This window comes from Danio rerio, chromosome 16, assembly GCF_052040795.2.
Source record: "Danio rerio strain M-AB ecotype USA chromosome 16, GRCz13ab, whole genome shotgun sequence".
NCBI lineage: Eukaryota > Metazoa > Chordata > Actinopteri > Cypriniformes > Danionidae > Danio > Danio rerio.
Window position 1 is genome coordinate 49,137,501 of NC_141036.1, and position 22,500 is coordinate 49,160,000.

At 35.5% G+C, this 22,500-nt stretch overlaps 3 protein-coding genes across 28 annotated transcripts in view; 2 read left to right on the plus strand and 1 right to left on the minus strand.

Annotated features, from left to right (window-relative positions):
* The window catches only part of dpy19l1l (dpy-19-like 1, like (H. sapiens)), a 754,017-nt gene that overhangs the window by 724,609 nt on the left and 6,908 nt on the right, over nucleotides 1-22,500 (plus strand). The window lies entirely within an intron of this gene.
* Nucleotides 1-22,500, minus strand: part of zmp:0000000930 — a 53,579-nt gene that overhangs the window by 239 nt on the left and 30,840 nt on the right. For 2 of the 24 annotated variants that reach the window (XM_087287844.1, XM_087287841.1), the window contains 5 exons: nucleotides 9,096-9,226; nucleotides 8,309-8,561; nucleotides 8,084-8,209; nucleotides 5,504-5,623; nucleotides 2,317-2,769 (listed from right to left, as the gene is read on the minus strand). In XM_087287844.1, the coding sequence (XP_087143970.1) occupies nucleotides 2,370-2,769; nucleotides 5,504-5,526 (423 nt within the window). In that variant the 5' untranslated portion in view covers nucleotides 5,527-5,623; nucleotides 8,084-8,209; nucleotides 8,309-8,561; nucleotides 9,096-9,226 and the 3' untranslated portion in view covers nucleotides 2,317-2,369. Of the gene's footprint in view, nucleotides 1-2,316; nucleotides 2,783-5,503; nucleotides 5,735-5,767; nucleotides 5,865-8,083; nucleotides 8,562-9,095; nucleotides 9,227-9,304; nucleotides 9,589-14,761; nucleotides 15,552-18,333; nucleotides 18,439-21,442; nucleotides 21,581-22,500 lie in introns of those variants that run through there. The other 22 variants (XM_087287843.1, XM_087287842.1, XM_087287835.1 and 19 more) reach the window with 20 other exon arrangements.
* Nucleotides 18,126-22,500, plus strand: part of rnf144b (ring finger protein 144B) — a 26,807-nt gene continuing 22,432 nt past the window's right edge. Inside the window, 2 exon segments of one of the 2 annotated variants that reach the window (NM_201137.2) lie at nucleotides 18,126-18,242; nucleotides 22,201-22,369. In NM_201137.2, the coding sequence (NP_957431.2) occupies nucleotides 22,205-22,369 (165 nt within the window). In that variant the 5' untranslated portion in view covers nucleotides 18,126-18,242; nucleotides 22,201-22,204. 2 annotated transcript variants of the gene reach the window in all.

Here is a 22,500-nt window from a genome sequence, read left to right on the forward strand (position 1 = left end):
GTCATGTTTTGCAAAACTATTTAGCATTAATGATTACACACTTTAGAAAAACACACTAGAATTGTTTAGGGTCAATCTAAACACAGGATACTGGGTTATCCTGCTTAAGGATTCATATGTCCTATTATATACAAGACTTAAACTACAGGTTTTCACTGGTCATGAAATTTCTGGAAAAAGTTGTATTTGAAAGTTACATTTTTTATATTTTTGGGGGCGGCATGGTGGCTCAGGGATTAGAACTGTCGCCCCATAGCAACAGGTCGCTAGGTGCCTGGATCTGGCTAGGCCAGTTGGCATTTCTGTGTGGAGTTTGCTTGTTCTCCCTGTGTTCACAGTGGGTTAACACCATTGTGTAAATGTGGATTTTGTGTGTTTGTGTAATCATTAGGTGCAGATGTTTTTGCCTCTAATGACCTTCCTGCATTTGTCCAATCAACAAAAAACACACCACAAATATCTAGTAAATGACGTAATCACAAGTGTCATGAATGTACATGATATAACTTCAATGTAAAAAAAAAACACAGGATCAAATGTTTGATTTTGAGCGATCTGAAAAGAGATACCTAGGATTTCAGGGTTTCAGAGTGACCCCCAGTTCCTTGAAAGGGGACCTATTAGGCCCCTTTTTACAAGATAAGTTTCTGATGTCCCTAGATTGTATATTCAGCTCAAAAACGCCACACAAATAATGTTTTATAACTGCGGCTTTTAGGCTTTGATCCTAATTCTGCCATTTTGGTGACTGTCGCTTTAAATTCAAATGAGGCTGTGCTCTTTTCAAAAGAGGGCGGAGCTACACATGCATATGTGTCAGCATAGTGGCAGATTCAAAAACAAGACTAAAGTCCTATGCTAATGAGCGAGCGATTGTAACTAATGGGTGGGGCTTCCACCGTCTGATGACACGTGCAAAGAGAGAATAGGTGCGTTCGACTTCATGCAGCGCTGCGCAGATTGATCGAAATCTGTCTTAAAAGCTGTCTGGATTGACGCTGCGGCGATGCCACGTGACTGTCAACGTGGCATCAAAGTAAAGCGACAGCGCTCCGAGATCAGACGGCAGACTCAGCCAGTGCAGCATCTGAAGAGCGACTGCTGGACCTGCGATGGCGACACGGATATTATACGACTGGCTGAGTTCACCGCATGACAACAACCACGTGCGTTTCGGATTCATTATTGGACAAATTCAGTCTCACAAATTTCAAAACAAACACTTTTTATGCCATCTCTATCTTGTAGACATCGTGCTAATTAAAAGACTACATATATTTTACTGCAGTATCATCTTTTGTTGAATAATTTATTCATTAAGACTAGATTGTTTGCACAGGTTTATTCTACCTTTTTATACAGACTATTTGCTGCATTCAGCTCCATAAATTATTTAAATTATGTATTTTAGTAATTAACCTACGTATTAACTGAAATAAGTCTTACAAGCTTGTAATAAAATAATTATCATTGATCTTGAAAGGTTTCTTATCAAATTAAGTTAAAAAAATATTTTATTAAATCTAAAAATATGTAATTATAAAATATTTTATTTCCTGTCAAGCCGTTTTTGCATAAAACTTAAGTGACCTTGATTTTTACTTAAAGTATAACTTAGCTCATTTATTTTGCTCCTTTTGTTCAATCTTTTTGAACTAAAGTGCTTTTTTAAACATGCTTTTATTATCCAAAATAACCCTATTCAAGGAGATTTATTTCCTTTTTATGTGCCCTCTTGTTTCCCCCTATATTTCTCATGCGTTTGTTATATAGGTTACTTAAATTTAATTTATAACTCCCTTATTGTTTAATAATAACCTATAGTTTGTAAAGACTTTTGACCGAAGCAAATCTTTTGTTGTTTTAAATAAATAAATAAATAAATAAATAAATAAATGTTGATAAAGCCATGCGATTCGGTCATTACTACAATAACTTTGAGCCCGAAGTGTCCGGCCTGACGGCTCCATTTTCAACTCCGCCTCTGCCTGCGCTCGGTTAATCTCGTTGATCACCGGCCGCAGCCGTGCATGTCGAACACACCTAAAGCCAATCAAAGTGTTTCTGCAGACTGTTTTAATCAAGTGTGATTATAAAAAAAATAAAATGAATACATTTTAACATTAGAAGCTGGTTATATTCACAGACTGTTGCCACTCAACTGTTTAAACCCCTTATAAAAGTGAATTTTGCATAAAAGGTCCCTTTTAAACTAAATAAATTGAACTCATTCACTAAGTTTCTTGAGTAGTACTGAAACTGTGAGCATGTGCTGTTTTGCAGCTTTGTTTTTGGAGTATGAGTGAGATCACCCACCATACTCGTCTATGTATCCGTGTCCATGATGGCCGTCAGCTTTCACCAGCTCATCACTCTCGTCTCTGGAAGCGGAGGGTGTCCCGCGGTGGAGAGATGAGGCTGGACGCTCTGAAGTCTGGACTCCTGGGTTGGATTACCATTGGCTTGTGTTCAGTGATGGACGAGATCTCTCTCTTATGAAGACACACTCCGCTTAAACTAGCCTCGGTGTCTGTGCTGGATTTGACTGAGGGTGAGGGCGAGCGGGTCACGTCAGGCTGAGTCACGTCTCTGGGCACAAATATTGGTATTGGGAGAATGTTTTTGTATGGTAAACGATACTCCTGCATTGGCTCCCTGTCTTTGCCCATCTGAATGGTCTGGTTTGGGAATCTGCGCACTGTGAAGTGAACCACCTGCTTGCTTTCGTAGCTCTCCTTTTTCATGGAGTCCTTCTCAGCAAGAGTCATCCTGTAAAGCAGAGCTGGTCAAAGTTATTAAGTAGTATGCATTGTATGTATTTTTAGTTCGAATTTTAACAAAATTTAAGATATAAAAAGCCATATTTTACCCAACAATCACAATTTTCAGCATTCATTTATCCCCATTTATTTATTAATGTAACTTTTTGTATTAAAAATGACTGTGTGTGCACAAATGTGACAGTAAAGGCATTTATACTGTCGCAAAAGATTACATGTATTAATTTTCCTTCAGCTCCCTGGTTATCAGGGGTCACCACAGCTGAATAAACCGCCAACTATTCCAGCATATATTTTACGCAGCAGATGCCCTTCCAGCCGCAACCCAGTTCTTGGAAACACCCATAGACAGTTGCATTCACACACACTCATATACTATGGCCAATTTAGTTTCCCTAATTCACCTATACCTCATCTTTGCCCGGGGATACCCACGCAAACACGAAGAGAACATGCTAACTCCAGACAGAAATACTAACTGGCCCAGCCAGGACTCGAACCAGCGACCTTCTTGCTGTAAACTGACAGTGCTAACCACTGAGTCACCATGCAGCCTGCAAAAGATTATAATAATAATAATTATTATTTCCTTACATTTATTTAGCGCTTTTCTGGGCATTCAAGCGCTTTACACATAGGGGAAATCTATGCTTAGCTTCAGTGGGCGACCATGTGAGAGTTGCAGAGAGCTAGCTGCCGGCAACAGTTTAAAATAAATGCTAGTCATCTACTTTCTATTGATCAAAAAATCTCACGAAAATTGCGGGACTAAATTAAATCTTGAAGCCCAAATGATAAAAGAAATGTAGTATACTAGAATAATCTTAGTGATTATTTTAAAATAAGAAAACATTTCACATTATGACTGTATTTGTTCAATGAAGCTATACGTGAATTTTAATTTAGCAAATTAGAAATATTTATCGTCCCTAAACTTTTAAAATACACCATATAATTACATCTTAAGTATTGTTATTGAATTATTATTATTTTTATTTATTTATTCTCAATTTTATAATATTAAACAGTTTAAACATTACTAGCGATATCCGACATGGCAACATTACTTAAATTAAACAGTAAAACAGACTATTTTAAATACAAAATGTGTTTTTTAAAGCGTCTGTATGACATTGACTGGGATTATCCTCACTGTCTTAATGTATTTAAGGATGGATTTTCTGTTTACTTGAGTACTTTTGTTGATGGTTTTTAATATTTTCTATGATGTGTCCTAATGAATTTACACCAAAAATACAAAAACATATTTAATTGAGCATAATTGATGGTGCCTTTAAAAAAAAGAAGAAAACTAATTCTGGTTTTGTACCTATTGCAGTATTACTGGTTTTATTATATTTACCCTTTCTGTTAGGTTGATATCGGCTTTGTTGTGTATAGTTTAAAATCTAAAATGTTTAATAAAAAAACTATAAAAAGAAAAAGAGTAAACTGTAGAGGGACGAGTTATTATATTAATTAAAATAAAATAAAATAAAATAATAATATTTACACCAAAAGACACCAAAAATATTTAAGTAAGCATAATTGACGCCTCCTTTAAAAAAAAAAAAAAAAAAAACTTTAATATTTACACCAAAAGACACCAAAAAGATTTTTTAATTAAGCATAATTGACGGCTCCTTTAAAAAAAAGAAAAGAAAAAGAGTAAACTGTATATGGCTGGATTATTATATTATAATAATAATAATAGTAATAATAATAATAATAATAATAATAAAAACTTTAATATTTACGCCAAAAGACACCAAAAAGATTTTTTAATTAAGCATAATTGACGGCTCTTTTTTAAAATAAAAAAAAGAAAAGAAAAAGAGTAAACTGTATATGGCTGGGTTATTATATTAAAAATAATAATATTAAAAAAAACTTTAATATTTACACCAAAAGACACCAAAAATATATTTTAAGTAAGCATAATTAACGGTTACTTTATAAAAATAAATAAATAAATAAATAAATAAAAGAAAGAAAGAAAACTGTATATGGCTGGGTTATAATATTAACAACAAAAAAAAAAGACACCAAAAAGACCAAAATATTTTTAATTAAGCATAATTGATGGCTACTTTTCAAAAAAAAAAAAAGAAAAAAGAAAAGAGTAAACTAAATAGGGCCGGGTTATTATATTAATTAAAATAAAATAAAATAAAATAAAATAGACTATAATATTTACTCCAAAAGACACCAAAGACCAAAAATATATTTTTTATTAAGCATAATTGACAGCTCTTTTTTTAAAAAACATTTTAAAGAAAAGAGTAAACTGTATATGTCTGGGTTATTATATTAATTAATATAAAAGTCATTTCTGTCAATACTCGTCCTCATTTAAAATTGCCATTGTTTATATATTTGACATAAAAATATAAAGCATCCTAATGGTCTACAACATGCATACTTCTAAGGTTCAGATGCAAGTTAGCATGAACAGACATTAAACCAAAATAAAAATCCAGCTTGCAAAATTTAAAAACTACAGAAGCTGGGAGAATATTTAGTAAATGCCTTCATTTTAGCCTATATACCTTAAAAAGGCTTTTAATAACAAAGTAAAAACAAGGACAAATCCTTCAGCTTCCTCCAACAGCCTCTGATTCTTAACAGCATATAAATATAACCAGATTTTTCATATTTAGGTAAAGTATTTAATTCAACTCTCTTCAAATTAGCAAGTAAACACAGGAAACAGAAAGGCATACTTGTATTCTGGCCTGGTCTCCATCAGCAGGTCTAACCAGGTGGCTTCATACGATTCTCTGGAAAGCTCATCAGTCTCCTGTAGATCACTGTAGGAGTTCAGCAGATACGACCTGGGCGTCCTGCTCAGGCAATGCATCTCAAAACAAACACGACACAAATAATACAAAAAAAAAAAAGGGAAGAAAGATGTTAGTCAGATCATCTGATAAAACCTGCTGCTTCCCTCCTGAGTGTTTGTGAGTCTTATAAATAGGGTTTGTTACTATTTTTAGAGCCTGTCATCATGCCTGCAGGGGTCTCTTCAGATTGGTGTGGTTTGACGAGGTGGGAAAATGACTAATCCTGCGACCATTTCACTGATACTCGTGTCTCCACCAGGAGGTCAACAGTGCCAAACCACCCATGTGATCTCATATTTCCTGTTGTATGTGCGTCAAAACATGGTTATTGCTGATGGCAACAAAACTACACGCTGACTGCAGCTGTGTGGTACACTATGACCTGAAAACATGGTAATAGCATAGTGTTTTTTAGGTGAATGTCTTAGATGTTTAGGCTGTATTCTCTAAACTGATCAATGTCAAAACAAATGATGGCCAATTAAATCAAAGAAGGCGGTGCGTTACCAGCATACACTGAAAAGGTTATTAATTGGTAAGTGGTTTTAAGGTCAATTTTAAGGTAAATTGTAGCAAACAATTAATAGGAGCTGAATTTAAATAGATTAAATTATTTTTAACCTAATTTATTTGTTTAAATCCAGCCCATATAAATTGTTTGCAACCACTTGCCTTGAAAAAATTGAGTTAATTTAATTCTATTTATTTTTTATTTTTTTCAGTGCAATGCTTCTGCTTAGAATGGATCATGAGTGTAAGGTTAGGCGTTAGAACAGGGGTGCTCAAACTTTTTTGTATGAGGGGGCAAAAACCAAATCTCATTGAGAACCGTGAAACGAAAGTTAAAGCTGCCATAGGTAATTTCCTAATTTATTTCATAATATTTAAAAACAAGGTGACGCAGTGGGTAGCACGTTCGCCTCACAGCAAGAAGGTTGCTGGGACGCTGGTTCGATCGGCTCAGTTGGCGTTTCTGTGTGGAGTTTGCATGTTCTCTCTTTCCTCTGGGTGCTCCGGTTTCCTCCACAGTCCAAAGACATGCGGTACAGGTGAATTTAGTAGGCTAAATTGTCTGTAGTGTATGAGTGTGTGTGTGGATGTTTCCCAGAGATGGGTTGCGGCTGGAAGGGCATCCGCTGCGTTAAAAAACTTGCTGGATAAGTTGGTGGTTCATTCCACTGTAGCGACCCCGGATTAATAAAGGGACTAAGCCGACAAGAAAATGAATGAATAAATATTTAAAAATCAATATAAATCATTAAATTGTATAAACTATGCAGTATAATTTTAAATTATAACTTATTACAATAAACAACTAGAGAATGTTGAGAGAATCAATGTTGAATACAATAATCAAGCAGAATCCCGTCTTTGCCTTCATTTGCTCACTAATTTCTCTGCATTGTCTATCCATAGGGGTGACAGTATGTAATATTGTTATTTTTTTAAATTGATTTTTTACAACATTTCATTAATATATTTAATTTCAGTTTAATTTTTATTAGCTTAGCAATAAAACAAAAAAGTTAAATTAAATTAAAAATTGCAGTCTCTAAACCATCATAATTCTCCCTCTCTTCTCAGATGGGAAGGTTAACATAAGCCATCTTTGGCCTGTGGGCTCTAGTTTGGGAATTTCTGCGTTAAAAAAACACTTTTTTTTATACAGACTCATTTTAAACAGCTAGTTTGACAATTTTTTAATCCATTCAGCTCACTGAAAAAATTAATAAATAAAATGTTTTTTTCCTAAAGTTTGACTCCTCTGTAGTTGTAATGTTTACCAAGTATGATGGAAATTGAAAAAATGTGCTATTTTCTAGGTCAATATGGCTAGCAACTATAATCTTCTTCCGTCGTAATAATCAAGGGACTTTGCTACCGTGGTTTCAGCAGGTGTGAAATTATCAGGGCATAATCACACTAGGCTATCTGAACCATGCCCAGGCACGCTTGACTCCCATTTCCCGTTTCCTTTAACAAGTGTGAGTGCTCCGAATTGGGCTCAGGCCCTGACCCAGTTGGAAGACAAGGTCTGGAGCGTGGTTCGATTGGGCTTTATTGCAATCATGCCTGGGCACAGTTTAATACAACTATCCCTGGTGTGAGTAAACCCTCAGATTTTAACTGGTGCTACAAATAGGGCTTTGTTGGGGACTATTTTCAACCATGGTACAGCAGCAAAGTACCTTGATTATACTTTGAAATGAGAGTAGCCTATAGTTCCTAGCCATATTGGCCGAGAAAATAGCTACTTTTCCTTTTTTCCATTGGCTTTAGTACATGATTTAACTACAGAAGAGTCCGTCTTTAAATAGGAAACTCTTTAAAACTCTTCAAAAAGTTTTTTTTGAACATGATGCTAAAGGTCTAATCTGATTCAATGATCTATGCTAAGCTAAAGGTGCTCCAGCCAGACCCAGAGACTGGCTGAATCAATTTAAAAATGTTAAAACTTACCTGCTAAACCCTTTGGCGACATGTAAAATAAGCCTTTTTCAAAAAGTAGACTGATCCTGTAAATAGAAATACCATTACAACTATTTTAAAGACAGGAAAGTTCCATGTTTATGTCGTTGCTTCGATCTGTGAAAAAGTACCACACAAAGTAACCTTTAAAAGTCAATACAAAGCATCCCTGATGTTCAGAAAAAATAAAAATAGGAGCGGATCTATGACACTGGCCTCATGCTGGAGGGTCCTTGTCTTCTGTCTCGGTTGTCAGCAGCTGTGCAAAGGCTTTATTATCTCATACTGAGGCATTCAGAGCCGCATGTCGTCCTCACAGTCCTGAACTGTAGGTGAGATGCACATCCATCACTCAGCACATCAACAATCCTTTCTCCAGTTACTGATGAAAGACGTCTCTCTCTCTCTCTCTCTCTGAATGAGGATTCCTGCGGGACCACTCTTACACTTGTCTTCAGCATCCATCAGCCTGTCGTAAAAGTGTTAAAGCTTGACTGATCAAAAACAAAAGCAGTCACATCTTATGACAATAATGCAAAACATATCAGAAAAAAATCTAAAGATAAATATAAGAACTTATTTTTTGCTGAAGAATGCTTTTTAGTTTAGACCATTCCGATTTTTAGGGATGTCAACAAATTGAACTGAATTGGTTTCTCTAATTTCATAATAAACATATTTTTACATTTAATTTAATATGCAAACAAAGTATTTTACATTAAATATGTGTAATATATTTGTGATTTATTTATGGAATTACTTTATTTTAGAGACAAACTTAATAGTTAAGTGTAGTGTTTTTGTTTTGTTTTTTGTTTTTGTATTGTGTGTTTGTCAATTGGACAACAAGATCACGGTCACCCAAATAGTAATTAACCACACAATTGAACATCATCACCGTCATCATTCCCTGCATTATAAAGGCCTCACATAGTTCACTCGGCGTCTAGAACTCTATTACATAGTCAGTGTTGATACTCGAAGCTAAATTAGGCTTACTTACCTTCCTTGTCACCTGTGATCTCCAGTGTTTCCCCGTCTCTGTTTCTTCTGTTCCATTTTGGCATCAGTTCCTGTATCCATTGTCATCCCTTAAAGACTGTCAATTGGTTTCTGTCATCCATATTATACTCTCTGAAAATAAACACCCGCATTACTCACCTGCTGTAAACTGCCATTCTTTACAATAAACAATAAATGTCATCTACTTACCCGAGTCCTGTCCCTTCTGTGACAGTTTTAAATATTTTTTTTATTAAATACATAAAGTTGTATATTCTGATTCTATTACTTGTTGAAAAAAAATCAATGAATGAGTGAAAAAGAAGAGAAGAGAACCCAGTCCAGGAGACTTGAAACAAGCAGAATTCCTTTATTGAGACGTGTTGGTTAATCTGCAGTCATACAGCGTCTTTAAGATGTGTCTGCAAGAGCCTACTAGAGGTCTGCAGTCTGCAAGTTCTTTCACAAGTCTCTCACAAGTCTCACATAAGTCTGAATTAGTCAAAGATGTCCTGTCTATATTGTCCTGTTAGGAGGAGGGGACATGGCTAAACAGAGCATGCAAATTAAGAGTTGGAGTCAGCATGGCATAGGTGTTAAAAAACGGCCCAGCTACTGACCACACAAGTTAATCAACATAGGGTTTCTGTAGCATAAAAGCAACACCCGAAGACAAAGACAGAGTCGTTTAAAGCATTTGCATCACTGGCTTAGCCTGTAGTCAGAGAGATAAAGGTTAAATGTCCCTCCTAGCTGGGATGTTAATGAAATTATATAATTAAAAAACAGAGAATATAACTTTTCAGTTATACGTAGATTATTGTTCATTTGGAATTAGTTGATAGAAATTTATATTTCCACATATATGAAAACTAAATATTTTTATGTAATACAATAAAAATGAGAATATACATATACACCCCTTCATTAGGTACACATTACTATTACCGGGTTGGACTCCTTTTGCCTTCAGAACTGCCTTATTCCTTCATGGCACAGATTCAACAAGGTACTGGAAATATTTCTCAGAGATTTTGGTCCATAATGATAAGATAACATCACCCAGTTGTTGCAGATTTAGCAGCTGCACATCCATGATGGGAATTTCCCATTCCACCACATCCTAAAGTTGCTTTATTGTATGAGTTCTTGGTGGCCATTTGAGTGCAGTGAACTCATTGTCATGTTCAAGAAACCAGTCTGAGATGATTCAGGCTTTATGACATGGCGTGTTTTCCTACTTGTAGTAGCCTAAAGATCTAAAGATGAGTAAACTGTGGTCAAACGAATGGACATGGTCAGCAACAATACTCAGGTAGGCTGTGGCGTTGACACAATGCTCAATTGGTACTAATGGGTCCAAAGTGTGCCAAGAAAATATCCCCCACACCATTACACCACCACCACCAGTCTGAACGGTTGATACAAGGCAGGATGGATCCATGCTTTCATGTTGTTGACGTCTAATTCTGACCCTACCATTCAGAATGTTGCAGCAGAAATCGAGACCCATCAGACCAGGCAACTTTTCCAATCTTTGTCAAATGTTGGTGAGCCTGTGCGAACTGTAGCCTCAGTTTCCTGCTCTTAGCTGACAGGAGTGACACCTGGTGTAGTCTTCTGCTGCTGTAGCCCATCTGCCTCAAGGTTCGACATGTTGCGTGTTCAGAGATGCTCTTCTTTATACCTCGGTTGTAACAAGTGGTTATTTGAGTTACTGTTGCCTTTCTAATAGCTCGAAGCAGTTAGGCAGGTGTACCTAACAATGTGGCCGGTAAGTGAGAGTGTGTCTGTGTGTGTGTGTGTGTGTGTGTGTGTGTATATATTAATTTGTGTTGTGTTGGGACAAGATGAAGGAACAATTTGGACTTTGGACAAGATGCAGTTATTTAAAAAAAATGTAATCTGAGGATGCAAAAAATTAAATACTGGGAAAAAAACTCTTTAAAATTTGTGCAAATTAAGTTTATTGCATATTATATATATATATATATATATATATATATATATATATATATATATATATATATATATATATATATATATATATATATATATATATATATATAAGTTTACAATGGGAATTGTACAAAATATCCTCATGGAACAAGATCTTTCCTCAATATCCTACAGATTTTGGCATAAAAAAAACAATACTTTTGTCCTATGCTCACATTTATAATTTTGTGTCTGAGTAAAATGTAATTCTTGATTTATTCTGTTAATGCCATCTATTTAATGAATCTACTGAGATAATGATTACTAAAGCATGCAGCACATTCAGAGATAAGTCACAGAGAGACGTGAGACCACTTAGCTGGTTCCACCCTGAACTTAGAGAGATATTAAGCAATTACTACCAGGTTTAGAGGACTTTGATGATGCTACCATCCTTTTAAAGCCTGGAGTGGAATGTTGAATGTTTGCCGAGCAATGTCAGTGATGCACTGAACGCGAGGTACAGCGTCAGATTACTGCAGCCTGAGCCAAGCCAAAGCAATGCATGCAGCAGCAACAGCCAGTTCCCCCTGTAACAAGACCTGACGGCAACTGCAGCACCTGCACAGCATGACGGATGGGAAACGGCCCCAAACAAAGACTCTCGCTGGGTTATATTCAGCTTATATTTAGCTATATTGAGCTACTACAGGCCCGTAGCCAGGGGTGGTTCAGAAGACCAACCCCCCACTAACAAAGGTCCAGAATTTGTCCCATACATGAGCTTATTTTTCCTATTTTGACTGCTCTGCCACTATAAATTGTGAAAATAACCCATCGAAGGAGGCTTTAAGACCAAGTGGAATCCTCTGTTGTGACTTCTGTTAATCAGTTTTGGCCATTCATTCATTCATTCATTCATTCATTCATCCATTTATTCATTCATTCATTCATTCATCCATTTATTCATTCATTCATTCATTCATCCATTTATTCATTCATTCATTCATTCATTCATCCATTTATTCATTCATCCATTCATTCATTCATCCATTTATTCATTCATTCATCCATCCATTCATTCATTCATTCATTCATCCATTTATTATGTCATTCATTCATCCATTCATTCATTCATTCATCCATTCATTCATTCATTCATTCATTCATTCATTCATTCATTCATTTTCTTTTTGGCTTAGTCCATTTATTCATCAGGGGTCCCCACAGTGGAATGAACTGCCAACTTATCCAGGATATGTTTTGTGCAGCGGATGCCCTTCTAGCTGCAACCAGTTTTGGCCAATGCAAACAAATATTTTTCATGAGTCCAACATCTGTGCCAGAAAACATACAATCTGACGCAAGTGAAGTCATCTTTCACCACTGACCAACTGTATTGTTGTTAAATAAAAAAAACATTTTTACGTAGTAAGTAATTTTATTCTAAACTTTGGACGTTAACAAAAAGTGATCCAATGAAAAGACGTGAAGCACTAAAAGCGGCCCGTATTAAAGTTAATTTAAATACTAATCAGGCTATTGTTGTTATCAATGAATTTTCGATAAAAAATCTTTATGCAAGAGAAAATCTAGAAAAATTGTGAAGTTCTACATTATTATTTATTTATTTATTTATTTTTTTATTCAAATGGAAAAATTCTAACAGAGGAAAGTTTAATGTGCTGGCCAGACTGTTTTTTGCCTAATAAATGAAAATAAGCTAGAGTTTTTAATAAAAAAATGTAACGAATCCTATTTTTTTCTTAATGATACATTATGTAATAAATTTGTATTTTAAAGTCTGGGTTTTTTTTCTAAATCTTTAAGGAAATGTTTTGGTACATCAAAAAGTTTGGTTCTGATGATCATCCGACAAGCCATTTAAACAAAAAAGTGCTTTAAAAGCAGTATGTAAACCTCATAGTTAAACAGAAAATGAGGCAAAGAATCCCAAAAACGTCCACTTTTTGAGAAAAATGAACTACCTCTTTTGCCAAGCAGGATAACGCTACAGTCTATACTGACAAACACTGTATTGAGCTAGTAAATGTATTTTTTGTCTTATAGGGGAAATGTGAGAAAAGATAGTTTCATAATTTGGTGACCCCACTTTCTGTTTTTGAGAACTAAAAAGTTCCCAGTAGATAGATTGCTTTAATTGCTTTTTTTGTACTTTTAATTTTTTTGTATTCAGTTTTGTGTTACACATTTTTAAAAATTGTTTATATACTGTATGCAAATGAAGTATTGTTAAGGTCTCAATTTGCATGCAGTTAAAGCACACAAATCTGAAAATAAATTAAAGTGAAGTCGCTTCTTTGACATATAAGATAATATAATATAATTTCTTTTTTGACAAAAGATAGATTTTCCTTCGGCTTTTAATCACAAAATGCCACCTATTCTGCTGCTGACCCATTTCTTAAACATTATGGTATGTGTTGTTGAAATGCACTAGTCAAACTAGATTTTAAATTTTATCATGTGAAATAATAAGCTTGGCTTGACTGTGACAAGCACAATGTTCTCTTCCCAATCCTGATTTTAACACAAACTCACAGCATTCTGCATAGCTTTGTAGCCATCAGAAATCATCTTAAAGAGACCGTTCACCTAAAAATGAAGGACCACTTTTCCTTTTGGAGTTTCTTTCTTCTGTTAAACACAAAAGAGGATATTTTAAAAATTGTCTTCCACAGTAGGAAAAACAAATACAATGAAAGTCAATGGTTTCCATCATTCTTAAAAATATCTTCTTTTGTGTTCAACTAAACAGAAAAAAGACAGTCAAACTGGTGTTTTTACTGCTATGGAAGTCAATGGTTACAGGTTTCCATTTTCTTTTTGGCTTAGTCCCTTTATTAAGTCAGGGTCGCCACAGCGAATTGAACCGCCAACTTAGCAAGCACATTTTTACGCAGTGGATGCCCTTCCAGCTGCAACCCATCACTGGGAAACATCCATTCACACACATACACTATGGACAATTTAGCCTACCCAATTCACCTATAGCACATCTTTGGACTTGTGGGGGAAACCGGAGCACCCGGAGGAAACCCACACGAACACGGGAAGAACATGCTAACTCCACACAGAAACGCCAACTGACCCAGCCGAGGCTCAAACCAGCAACTTTCTTGCTGTGAGGCGACAGCACTACCAACTGTGCCACCGTGTCGCCTATATCTTTCCATTATTAAGAAAATACTGCAGCCATAATAATAATAATAATAATAATAATATGATGATAATAATAATAATAATAATAATAATAATAATGTGATAATATTAATAATAATAACAAAATAATAACAATAATAATAATAATAATAATAAGATACAAAAATAATAATAATAACAATGATAATAGAATATTAATAATAATAAAATAATGATAATAATAATAATAATAATAATATTAATAATAGAATATAAATAATAATAATAATAGAATATTATTAATAATAGGATAATAATAATAATAATAAAAATAATAATGGTAATTTTAATAATAGAATATTAATAATAATAGAATATAAACAACAACAATAATAATAATATTAACAATAATAAAAAAATAAATAAAATAATAATAATAATAATAATAACAATCTCGTCTTAATATCTAGACAGGATCTGCGGGAGTGTGTTGGAGATTCATTTGGTTGTTATGGAATGTTATGGATGTTATATCAATGCAATCCAGAGATCAATGGAAATACACCGTGATGTCATGTGTGGGCGTTTCTTTTTATTAATCGTCATATCTGCTTCACTTAAAGCGGATGAGCAGACGTCTCAAAACAGCTCTGGCATATGTCAGAGACTGAAACATGGTTGTGATGAGGTTGTAATTTTTTATGTAACAAGACTAGAACAGTTTGTCCTCAGGGTTGCATATTATCTTGACACTAGGGGATGCTGTTGTACATGATTGTCTATTATGATGGTGATAAACCACTTTATAATGGTACATATTAACTGAAATGGCAACAGCTTAAACAATAAAAACATATATTTATAATGTTAAAAAAATAAAAACAAATAAAAGCTAAAATAAAGATAAAGATAAATAAAAGCTATTATTTTGAACTTTCATTTTAATTTTTAATCTAACTTTATTCTTCTTGTTTTATAATTTAATTTCTATGATGCTATGAAGCAAAATTATATATTTGATAATTGTAAAAATCATTATTAGGGATTGAATACCAATGATAACTGATCATAATAGAACAGAAAATCATCATATTATAGCTAATCATTTCTGAATGATCAAGTGACACTGAAGACTGGAGTAACGATGATAAAAATTGAGGGTTGCATCAAAAATAAATTCAAATTGAAACTACATTTAATAAGGAAACAGTTATTTACAATTGTAATAATATTTCACAATTTTACTGTATTTTTGATCAAATAAATGCAGCCTTGGTGAGCAGAATTGTCTGTTGTTTTAAAACAGAGGAGCCCAAAGTTGGCCCATGGTAACCTTTGGCTCGGCCCACCATACCATCTGAAAAGAAAGTGAGAATGATGAAGTTGGTTGGAATGTCCTTTACATTACGTGTGTCAGAAAAGTGATTGATTAAATGCATTAATAAACTGCTTGACCAATTCATACTTGATTTATCCATTCATACGTGAAGAATTTCCGTGAATTGAGATCGCATCTTAAGTGGACCATGCGTTTGTGTTGACCGCGCACAGAGACTAACTTCAATTAGGTTATATTCTAGCTCAAAGCTTCAAGCAAGGCAAAGTTGCTTGAGTCTATGTTCTGTGTCCTGTGACATTTGAATCACATCCAGATTAATTGGCCTAAATCTACAAATTAATCAAAAGCCACGCTGCTTTTCAAAAACAATTAACTTTATATATTGAAAACATGCCTTATTTCACACATTTTACACTTGTGATAAATATTTTACCAAGGATGCAGCATGGGGAGATTCCTGAGTTTGCAGTAACTCAAATGCCAACACAACAGCACTGCAGAAGCGCTTCTGTAGTGTGTATCTATTCCGCAAGCGCCGTGGCTGCGCGCCTCTTTCTCTGGCTCTGCTCCAAAGCAGGTAGATTTTTAGCATCTGATAATGTGACTAAAGTAAACATTAAGCAAACCGATGTGATCGTACGCTTCAGGGAACAGCTGGTGCTGGTTACATCAGTGGAATCATTCACGTCAAAGGGTAAAAAGTGTGTTATTATTTTCTTTCATTATACAGAATTTCTCAGTATACAACTAGAAGGAAGCCTTGAACCACAGTTTGAGAACCACTGGTCTGGTCTACATTTTTTTTTTTCCTAATGAAGTATAGTTAGAACCAGAATTTCACATACACGGTGTAAAAAGGCACATGACCATTTAAAAAAGGTCAGATGTTAATGAGACTAAACTTGTTCTCTTTTAGGTAAGTTAGGATTATCAAATTTGTTTCTGTTGTGCGTAATAGCAGAATAATGAGAGATTTTTTTGAGAAATTGTTATAACTTTTCTTGAAATTCAAGTTTACATACAATAAGATTATTATGTCTATGAAAAAGCTCAGATGATGGTGTCAAAGTTTTGGACGTTTCTGATTGGCTAATTGAAAACATTTGAGTTAACTGGAGGCACAACTGTAGAAAAGTATTTAAGGAAAACCTCAAACACACTGCTTCCTTGTGTGAGAACATGGGAAAATCAACAAGCCAGAATCATCAAAAAGATGGCAGCATGAAGAAAGAACATTATGTAGAAATACTGAAGCAACATCTCAAGACATCAGCCAGGAAATTAAAACTTGGCCACAAATGCGTCTTTCAAACAGACCATGACCCTAAGCATACTGCCAAATTAGTTAAAAGGTGCTTTAAGGACAACAGAGTGAATGTTTTGGAGTGGCCATCACAAAGCCCTGATCTCAATCCTATACAAAATTTGTGGGCAGTTGAAAAAGCTTGTGCGAGCAAGACAGCCTACAAATCTGACTGAGTTACACCAGTTCTATCCAGGGCTGGCGCATCCATAGAGGCGACCTAGGTGGCCGCCCAGGGCGGCAGTAAAGAGAGGGCGGCGTCTGCGACACCTCCCTTACCACCTGCGTCTTCAGTTATGTCCGCGACACCACCCTCACCCTCAGTTATATTCGCGCATAGGCGACAGAATAGAGAGGGCGGCGTCAGCGACACCTCCATCAGCACCCGCGTGTCCTCAGTTATATCCACGCATAGGGCAGCAGAATAGAGGTCCGCAACACCTCACTTCATTTTCATAACCGGTCACTTTCGTTTTCACATTGGGGTTGAGGAAGGCGTGATTGTCCTCTGCCTAGAGCAGCAGTTCAGCTTGCTCCGGCCCTGGTTCTATCAGGAGTAATGGGCCAAAATTTCTTTAAACTATTGTGAGTAGCTTGTGGAAGGATACCCAAAACATTTGACCAAAGTTATACAGTTTAAAAACAAAGCTAAAAAATACCAAGGAAATGTATGTAAACCTTTGAAGGTCTAGAAATTAATAAATAATTCTCAAAAAAATCTCTCTCATTATATTGGCATTTAGCAAAAGTAAATGATTGAGGTACTCCTAACGGACCAAAAATAGTAGACGTTTAGTATGATTTAACATTAGACATTTTTTTAAATGGTTATGTTCCTTTTTTTAGAGTATGTAAACTTCTGGTTTCAACGGTGTCATGAATTTTTATTTTAAATATAAATGTTTGTCATGTTTCTTTATTCTAAATATTTTAGTACATCAAAAAGTGTGGTTATGATGACCATCTGACAATCTAATACAGCTAAAAGTGCTTAAAACGTCATCTAAATTCAGTATTTAAATCTCATAATTAAATTGAAAATGGGGCAAATGACTGCAAAAAGGTCCACTCTTTGAGAAAATATAACCACTCCTTTTAGCAGGCTGACTACGCTGATGCATATTTCAAAAGGTGTCCAGCAACTCCTCTGTGATTGAAAGAGTTAACGTCAGTCAGTGGGAGGAGAAAACAGGAAGTAGCCGAACCCTTTAACACACACAGCCCCTTAAGTTTACGCAAATCCACAATCGCCCTGGTAGAAGATGACAATACTTCTTCTACATAACCGAGGAGACTGGCGCAGATATAAAGCAGACCCGACTGACTGTCCATCATCATCTTCAGCATCTTCATGATCAGATGCGCGTGAGGATGCACACACTCCATTCATGGCCATGAATACTGAGGTCAGTTCATTTCTTAGTAAAAGTCTTATCGTCGCGGTATTGTGATGTCTGATATATAGCTAAATGATATACAGCTAAATGAATCCATTACCTGGCAATACAGTGCTAGTTTAATGCTGATTCATCACCGCGTGCAGTCGTTTGCGGGGAACGTAAGTATTCAGAGTAGCCACCGAGTCGAAATAACACAGAATGGACTGAGTCAGGAGTGTTTTCGTGTTTATTAACAACACACGGAAGCGGCAGTGTTTATTCGGCTCAATCGGCTGACGTCACAGTGGACAATGGACTTGTCTGGAATGTGCGGCATGGCTGAGAGACGGAAACTGCGTGCACTTTTTGTAAACTAGAGCAGGAATCGATTATCCTGGGGTGTCCAAACTCGGTCCTGGAGGGCCGGTGTCCTGCAGATTTTAGCTCTAACTTGCCTCAACACACCTGCAAAGATGTTTCCAGAAAGCCTAGTTAGAGCTTGATTAGCTAGCCCAGGTGTGTCTGATTGGGGTTGGAAGTTGGAACTAAACTTTGCAGAACATCGGCCCTCCAGGACCGCGTCTGGACATGCCTGGATTAAAGTGTTGTTTTTTTGAATGCACATGTATCCAAATGTTTTGGTTTGATGTTGAATATTTTACATTTAAACTTACACAATTTGAAAATTAAGTTTAATTGTAAATACATTTCCATGACAAATTAATATTAATTAAAACCTGAGCACAATTTGTTTATTAATTATATGATTAGAAATGGTAAATTTCATGTACACAAACAAAAAGGGTCCAATCATAAACATTTATGTGTTTAAAAATTGATCTTAAGCATTATATTGCAACCCTAAAATTAAAAATGAAAAGCTATCAGGATGTATGCGATTTTGGAATAATTCTTTTACAAATTTCTTGTAATTTATATGTCCCGTCATTAAATTTATATTTTGTTTTTTATTCTCTATTGATTTGTTCCTTTGATGTGAATTTTTTTGAAAGCATTTATTTCCTCATTTTTTGTCTGCTATTGTTCTTATGCAATGTTTATTTTTAAGTGCAGGCATAGCTACTGCACCGTGTATGCAACCTGATGTTTTTGCACTTGATTAGTTATTAATTATTTAACAATAACAATTATTATTAATAATAATGTGTTAAAAAACTTTATTTGACTACAGTGCTGCAAAATCTCCTTTTTGTTGGAGAAAAAAAAAGTTTGTGAAAAAATATCTTCGAGGTCAAAAGATATAAAAATTTGTTTGCAATATGATAATTGGTTGGGATTTACTTGCTTACTACTTATTTTTGAATTACTTATTGGGATTCAATTACTAACTGATTATTTAAATAAAAAACTATTTATAAGGGTGTAGTGGAGTGTATGTGTGTGAATGAGTGTGTATGGATGTTTCCCAGTAATGGGCTGCAGCTGGAAGGGCATCCGCTGTTTAAAACATATGCTGGATAAGTTGGTGGTTCATTCTGCTGTGGCGACCCCTGATGAATAAAGGGACTAAACCGAAGGAAAGTGAATGAATAAACTATTAATAATATTAATAATAATAATAATAATAATGTTAATAAAAACACTTTATTTGGCTACAGTGCTGCAAAATCTCCTTTTGTTGCATTTTAATATATTAAAAGTTTGTGAAAAAAATATCTTCAGGGTCAGAGATATAAAAAATAAGTTTGTAATATAATAATTGGGATTGTCACAAAAATCAAACACTAAAGTAGAACATGCCCAACACCAAATATGCATACTAATCTGCTAAATAACGATGGAAAATGGTCTAAATGCAGAATTTCCTAACTGAATAGGCCAGATGGAGGTTTTTACTGCAAGTTTAGGCTTATTATTGCATTTATGCATATATAGTTTTCTATTTATTAATGCACTAAACTTTGAATGTGCATTACATATTTTGCAAATTAATAAATTAATTTATTTATTTATTTAAACCGAAAATGTGGATATAAAATGCCATTTTAGACACAGCCTACATTCCTAGTTTATTGTTGTTATGTTTGGTAGAACATTTCAGACTAGCGTTCATTATACTGTTCTTAAAGGGACAGTTCACCCGAAATTGAAAATTCTACCATCATTTACTCACCTTTTGAAAACACATTTTAAAGAAATCTGGAATCCTGTAACCATTGACTATTTTTCATACTATGGGAGTCAATGGTTACAGGTTTTTAGCTTTCTTTAAATATCTTCTTTAGTGTAAAAGAAACCTAAACAGGTTTGAAACAAGTGAAGCGTGAGTAAATAGGGAGTATATTTTCATTTTTGGGTGAACTATCCCTTTAAGACTGTATTCATAAAAAAGAAATAGTGGTTTGGTTAAATTTGATGCATTATTATGATCACCCTGACCAACTAATAACATTTGAAAAGAACACAAACAAATCAAAAACAACCGCTTAAATACACTCACCGGCCACTTTATTAGGTACACCTGTCCATGTCTGAAGAGTCTTGATTTCTGCTGCGACATTCGGATAGGGTCAGAATTTGCCATCAACAGCATAAAAGCGTAGATCCATCCTGCCTTGTACAGTTCAGGCTGGTGGCAATGGTGTAATGGTGTGGGGGTTTTTCTTGGCAGACTTTAGGCGCATTAATACTAATTGAGCATCGTGTCAATGCCACATCCTACCTGAGTATTGTTGTTATCCATCTTTTGATGGCTACTTCTAGCAGGATAGCGCATCATATCATAAAGCGTGAATCATGTCAGACTAGTTTCATGAACATGATAATGAGTTCACTGTACTCAAATGGCCTCTACAGTCATCAGTGTTCAAACCAATACAGCACCTTTGGGATATGGTGGAACGGGAGATTCACATCATGGATGTGCAGCCGACAAATCTGCAGCAAAGTGATGCTATCATGTCAACATAGAATAAAATCTCTGAGGAATATTTCCTTGTTGAATCTATGCCTTGAAGGATTAAGGCAGTTCTGAAGGCAAAAGGGAGTCCAACCCGGTGCTTGTAAGGTGTACCTAATAAATTGGCCAGTGAGTGTATTATTACATACCAAAATCAGCGAAATAGTTTTCGCTTCCTCATTTTTAGAGACGTTTACTTCATCATAATTTAATCATTGTTGAAAACAACCATGTGATTTCACTTCCCTTTGTGGAAAAACCAAAGTATATGTAAATAATTTTGACTGCATGGCGTCAAAGGGCTCACCTAGATTTATTCTCTGACCCACTTTATGAGGTGCGACCAACTGTGTTTTTGGGCTGATCAATAGTGATCCAGGACACTGCCATAACAATCATATTCCATCCAAACACTCATTCAGAGCAGTTCCTGGCACAATTGCTCCTAAATCATTAAAAACATTTAGTCAAGAGGGGTTAAACTCAGTAAACAAATGTCAGAAAACAACAATGACATAGCAGGAATAAAAATAACAAGATTAAGTGAACGCCACACGTGTCCCACCAATCAATACCTGACTTTAGAGCCACATTTAGGCCAGTGATGTTATTGATTGAAACAGGAGACATAAATATACAGAGCACATGCAAGTCGCCATTCTCTATTTTTCAGACCTGTCCAAACAGGCGGGGCTTTCTAATCTAGCTTTATCCCGGATTATGTTATTATGACTTCTTCCCGTTTGGGATTCGGTCGCCATGCGGGATGGGAATGTTGACTGGAAGAATCTGCAAAGCAGTGAGCTCATTCGGGGTGGAATCTAGATCTCCGGTTCCTCCAGACAGACCAGTTTGTGGTCCCATTTATATGAAAAGGGGCAGGTTGAGCAGGTTTCCAGTCGGTGTACACAACACCGCCAATGAGATTAAACTAATAACAGAGCCTAACAGTGAGTCTTCTGCATGTGATTCTACTTTAAGAGTGTTTTTTGTGCAGCTCAAGTGTGTGATCTGTGTTCGGCGGACAGCTTTAGGATGTTAAAACTCCTCTGGTGTTGTGTTCAGGAGCATGGAGAGCTTCACTCCTATGTTTCTGAGGTATAGGAATAAACCTCAACAGAAGGCTAGCATGGATGGAAAAAGCACCACGATCCACTGCAAACTCTGCCTGAGCGACTGGCCTGAAGCGGAGACCTGCACTCTGCAGTCCTGTAGCTGTGTGTTCTGTGCGCAGGTGAGAGCAACACATCTATTTTCAGTGTAGTGTTTCTATATGACAGCATAATAAGAGTGCTGTGGGTTAGTCTTGTTCACACATGTCTTAAAATAACAGGTGTTTATCTCTAGCCGTGGTCTGGGTTATTG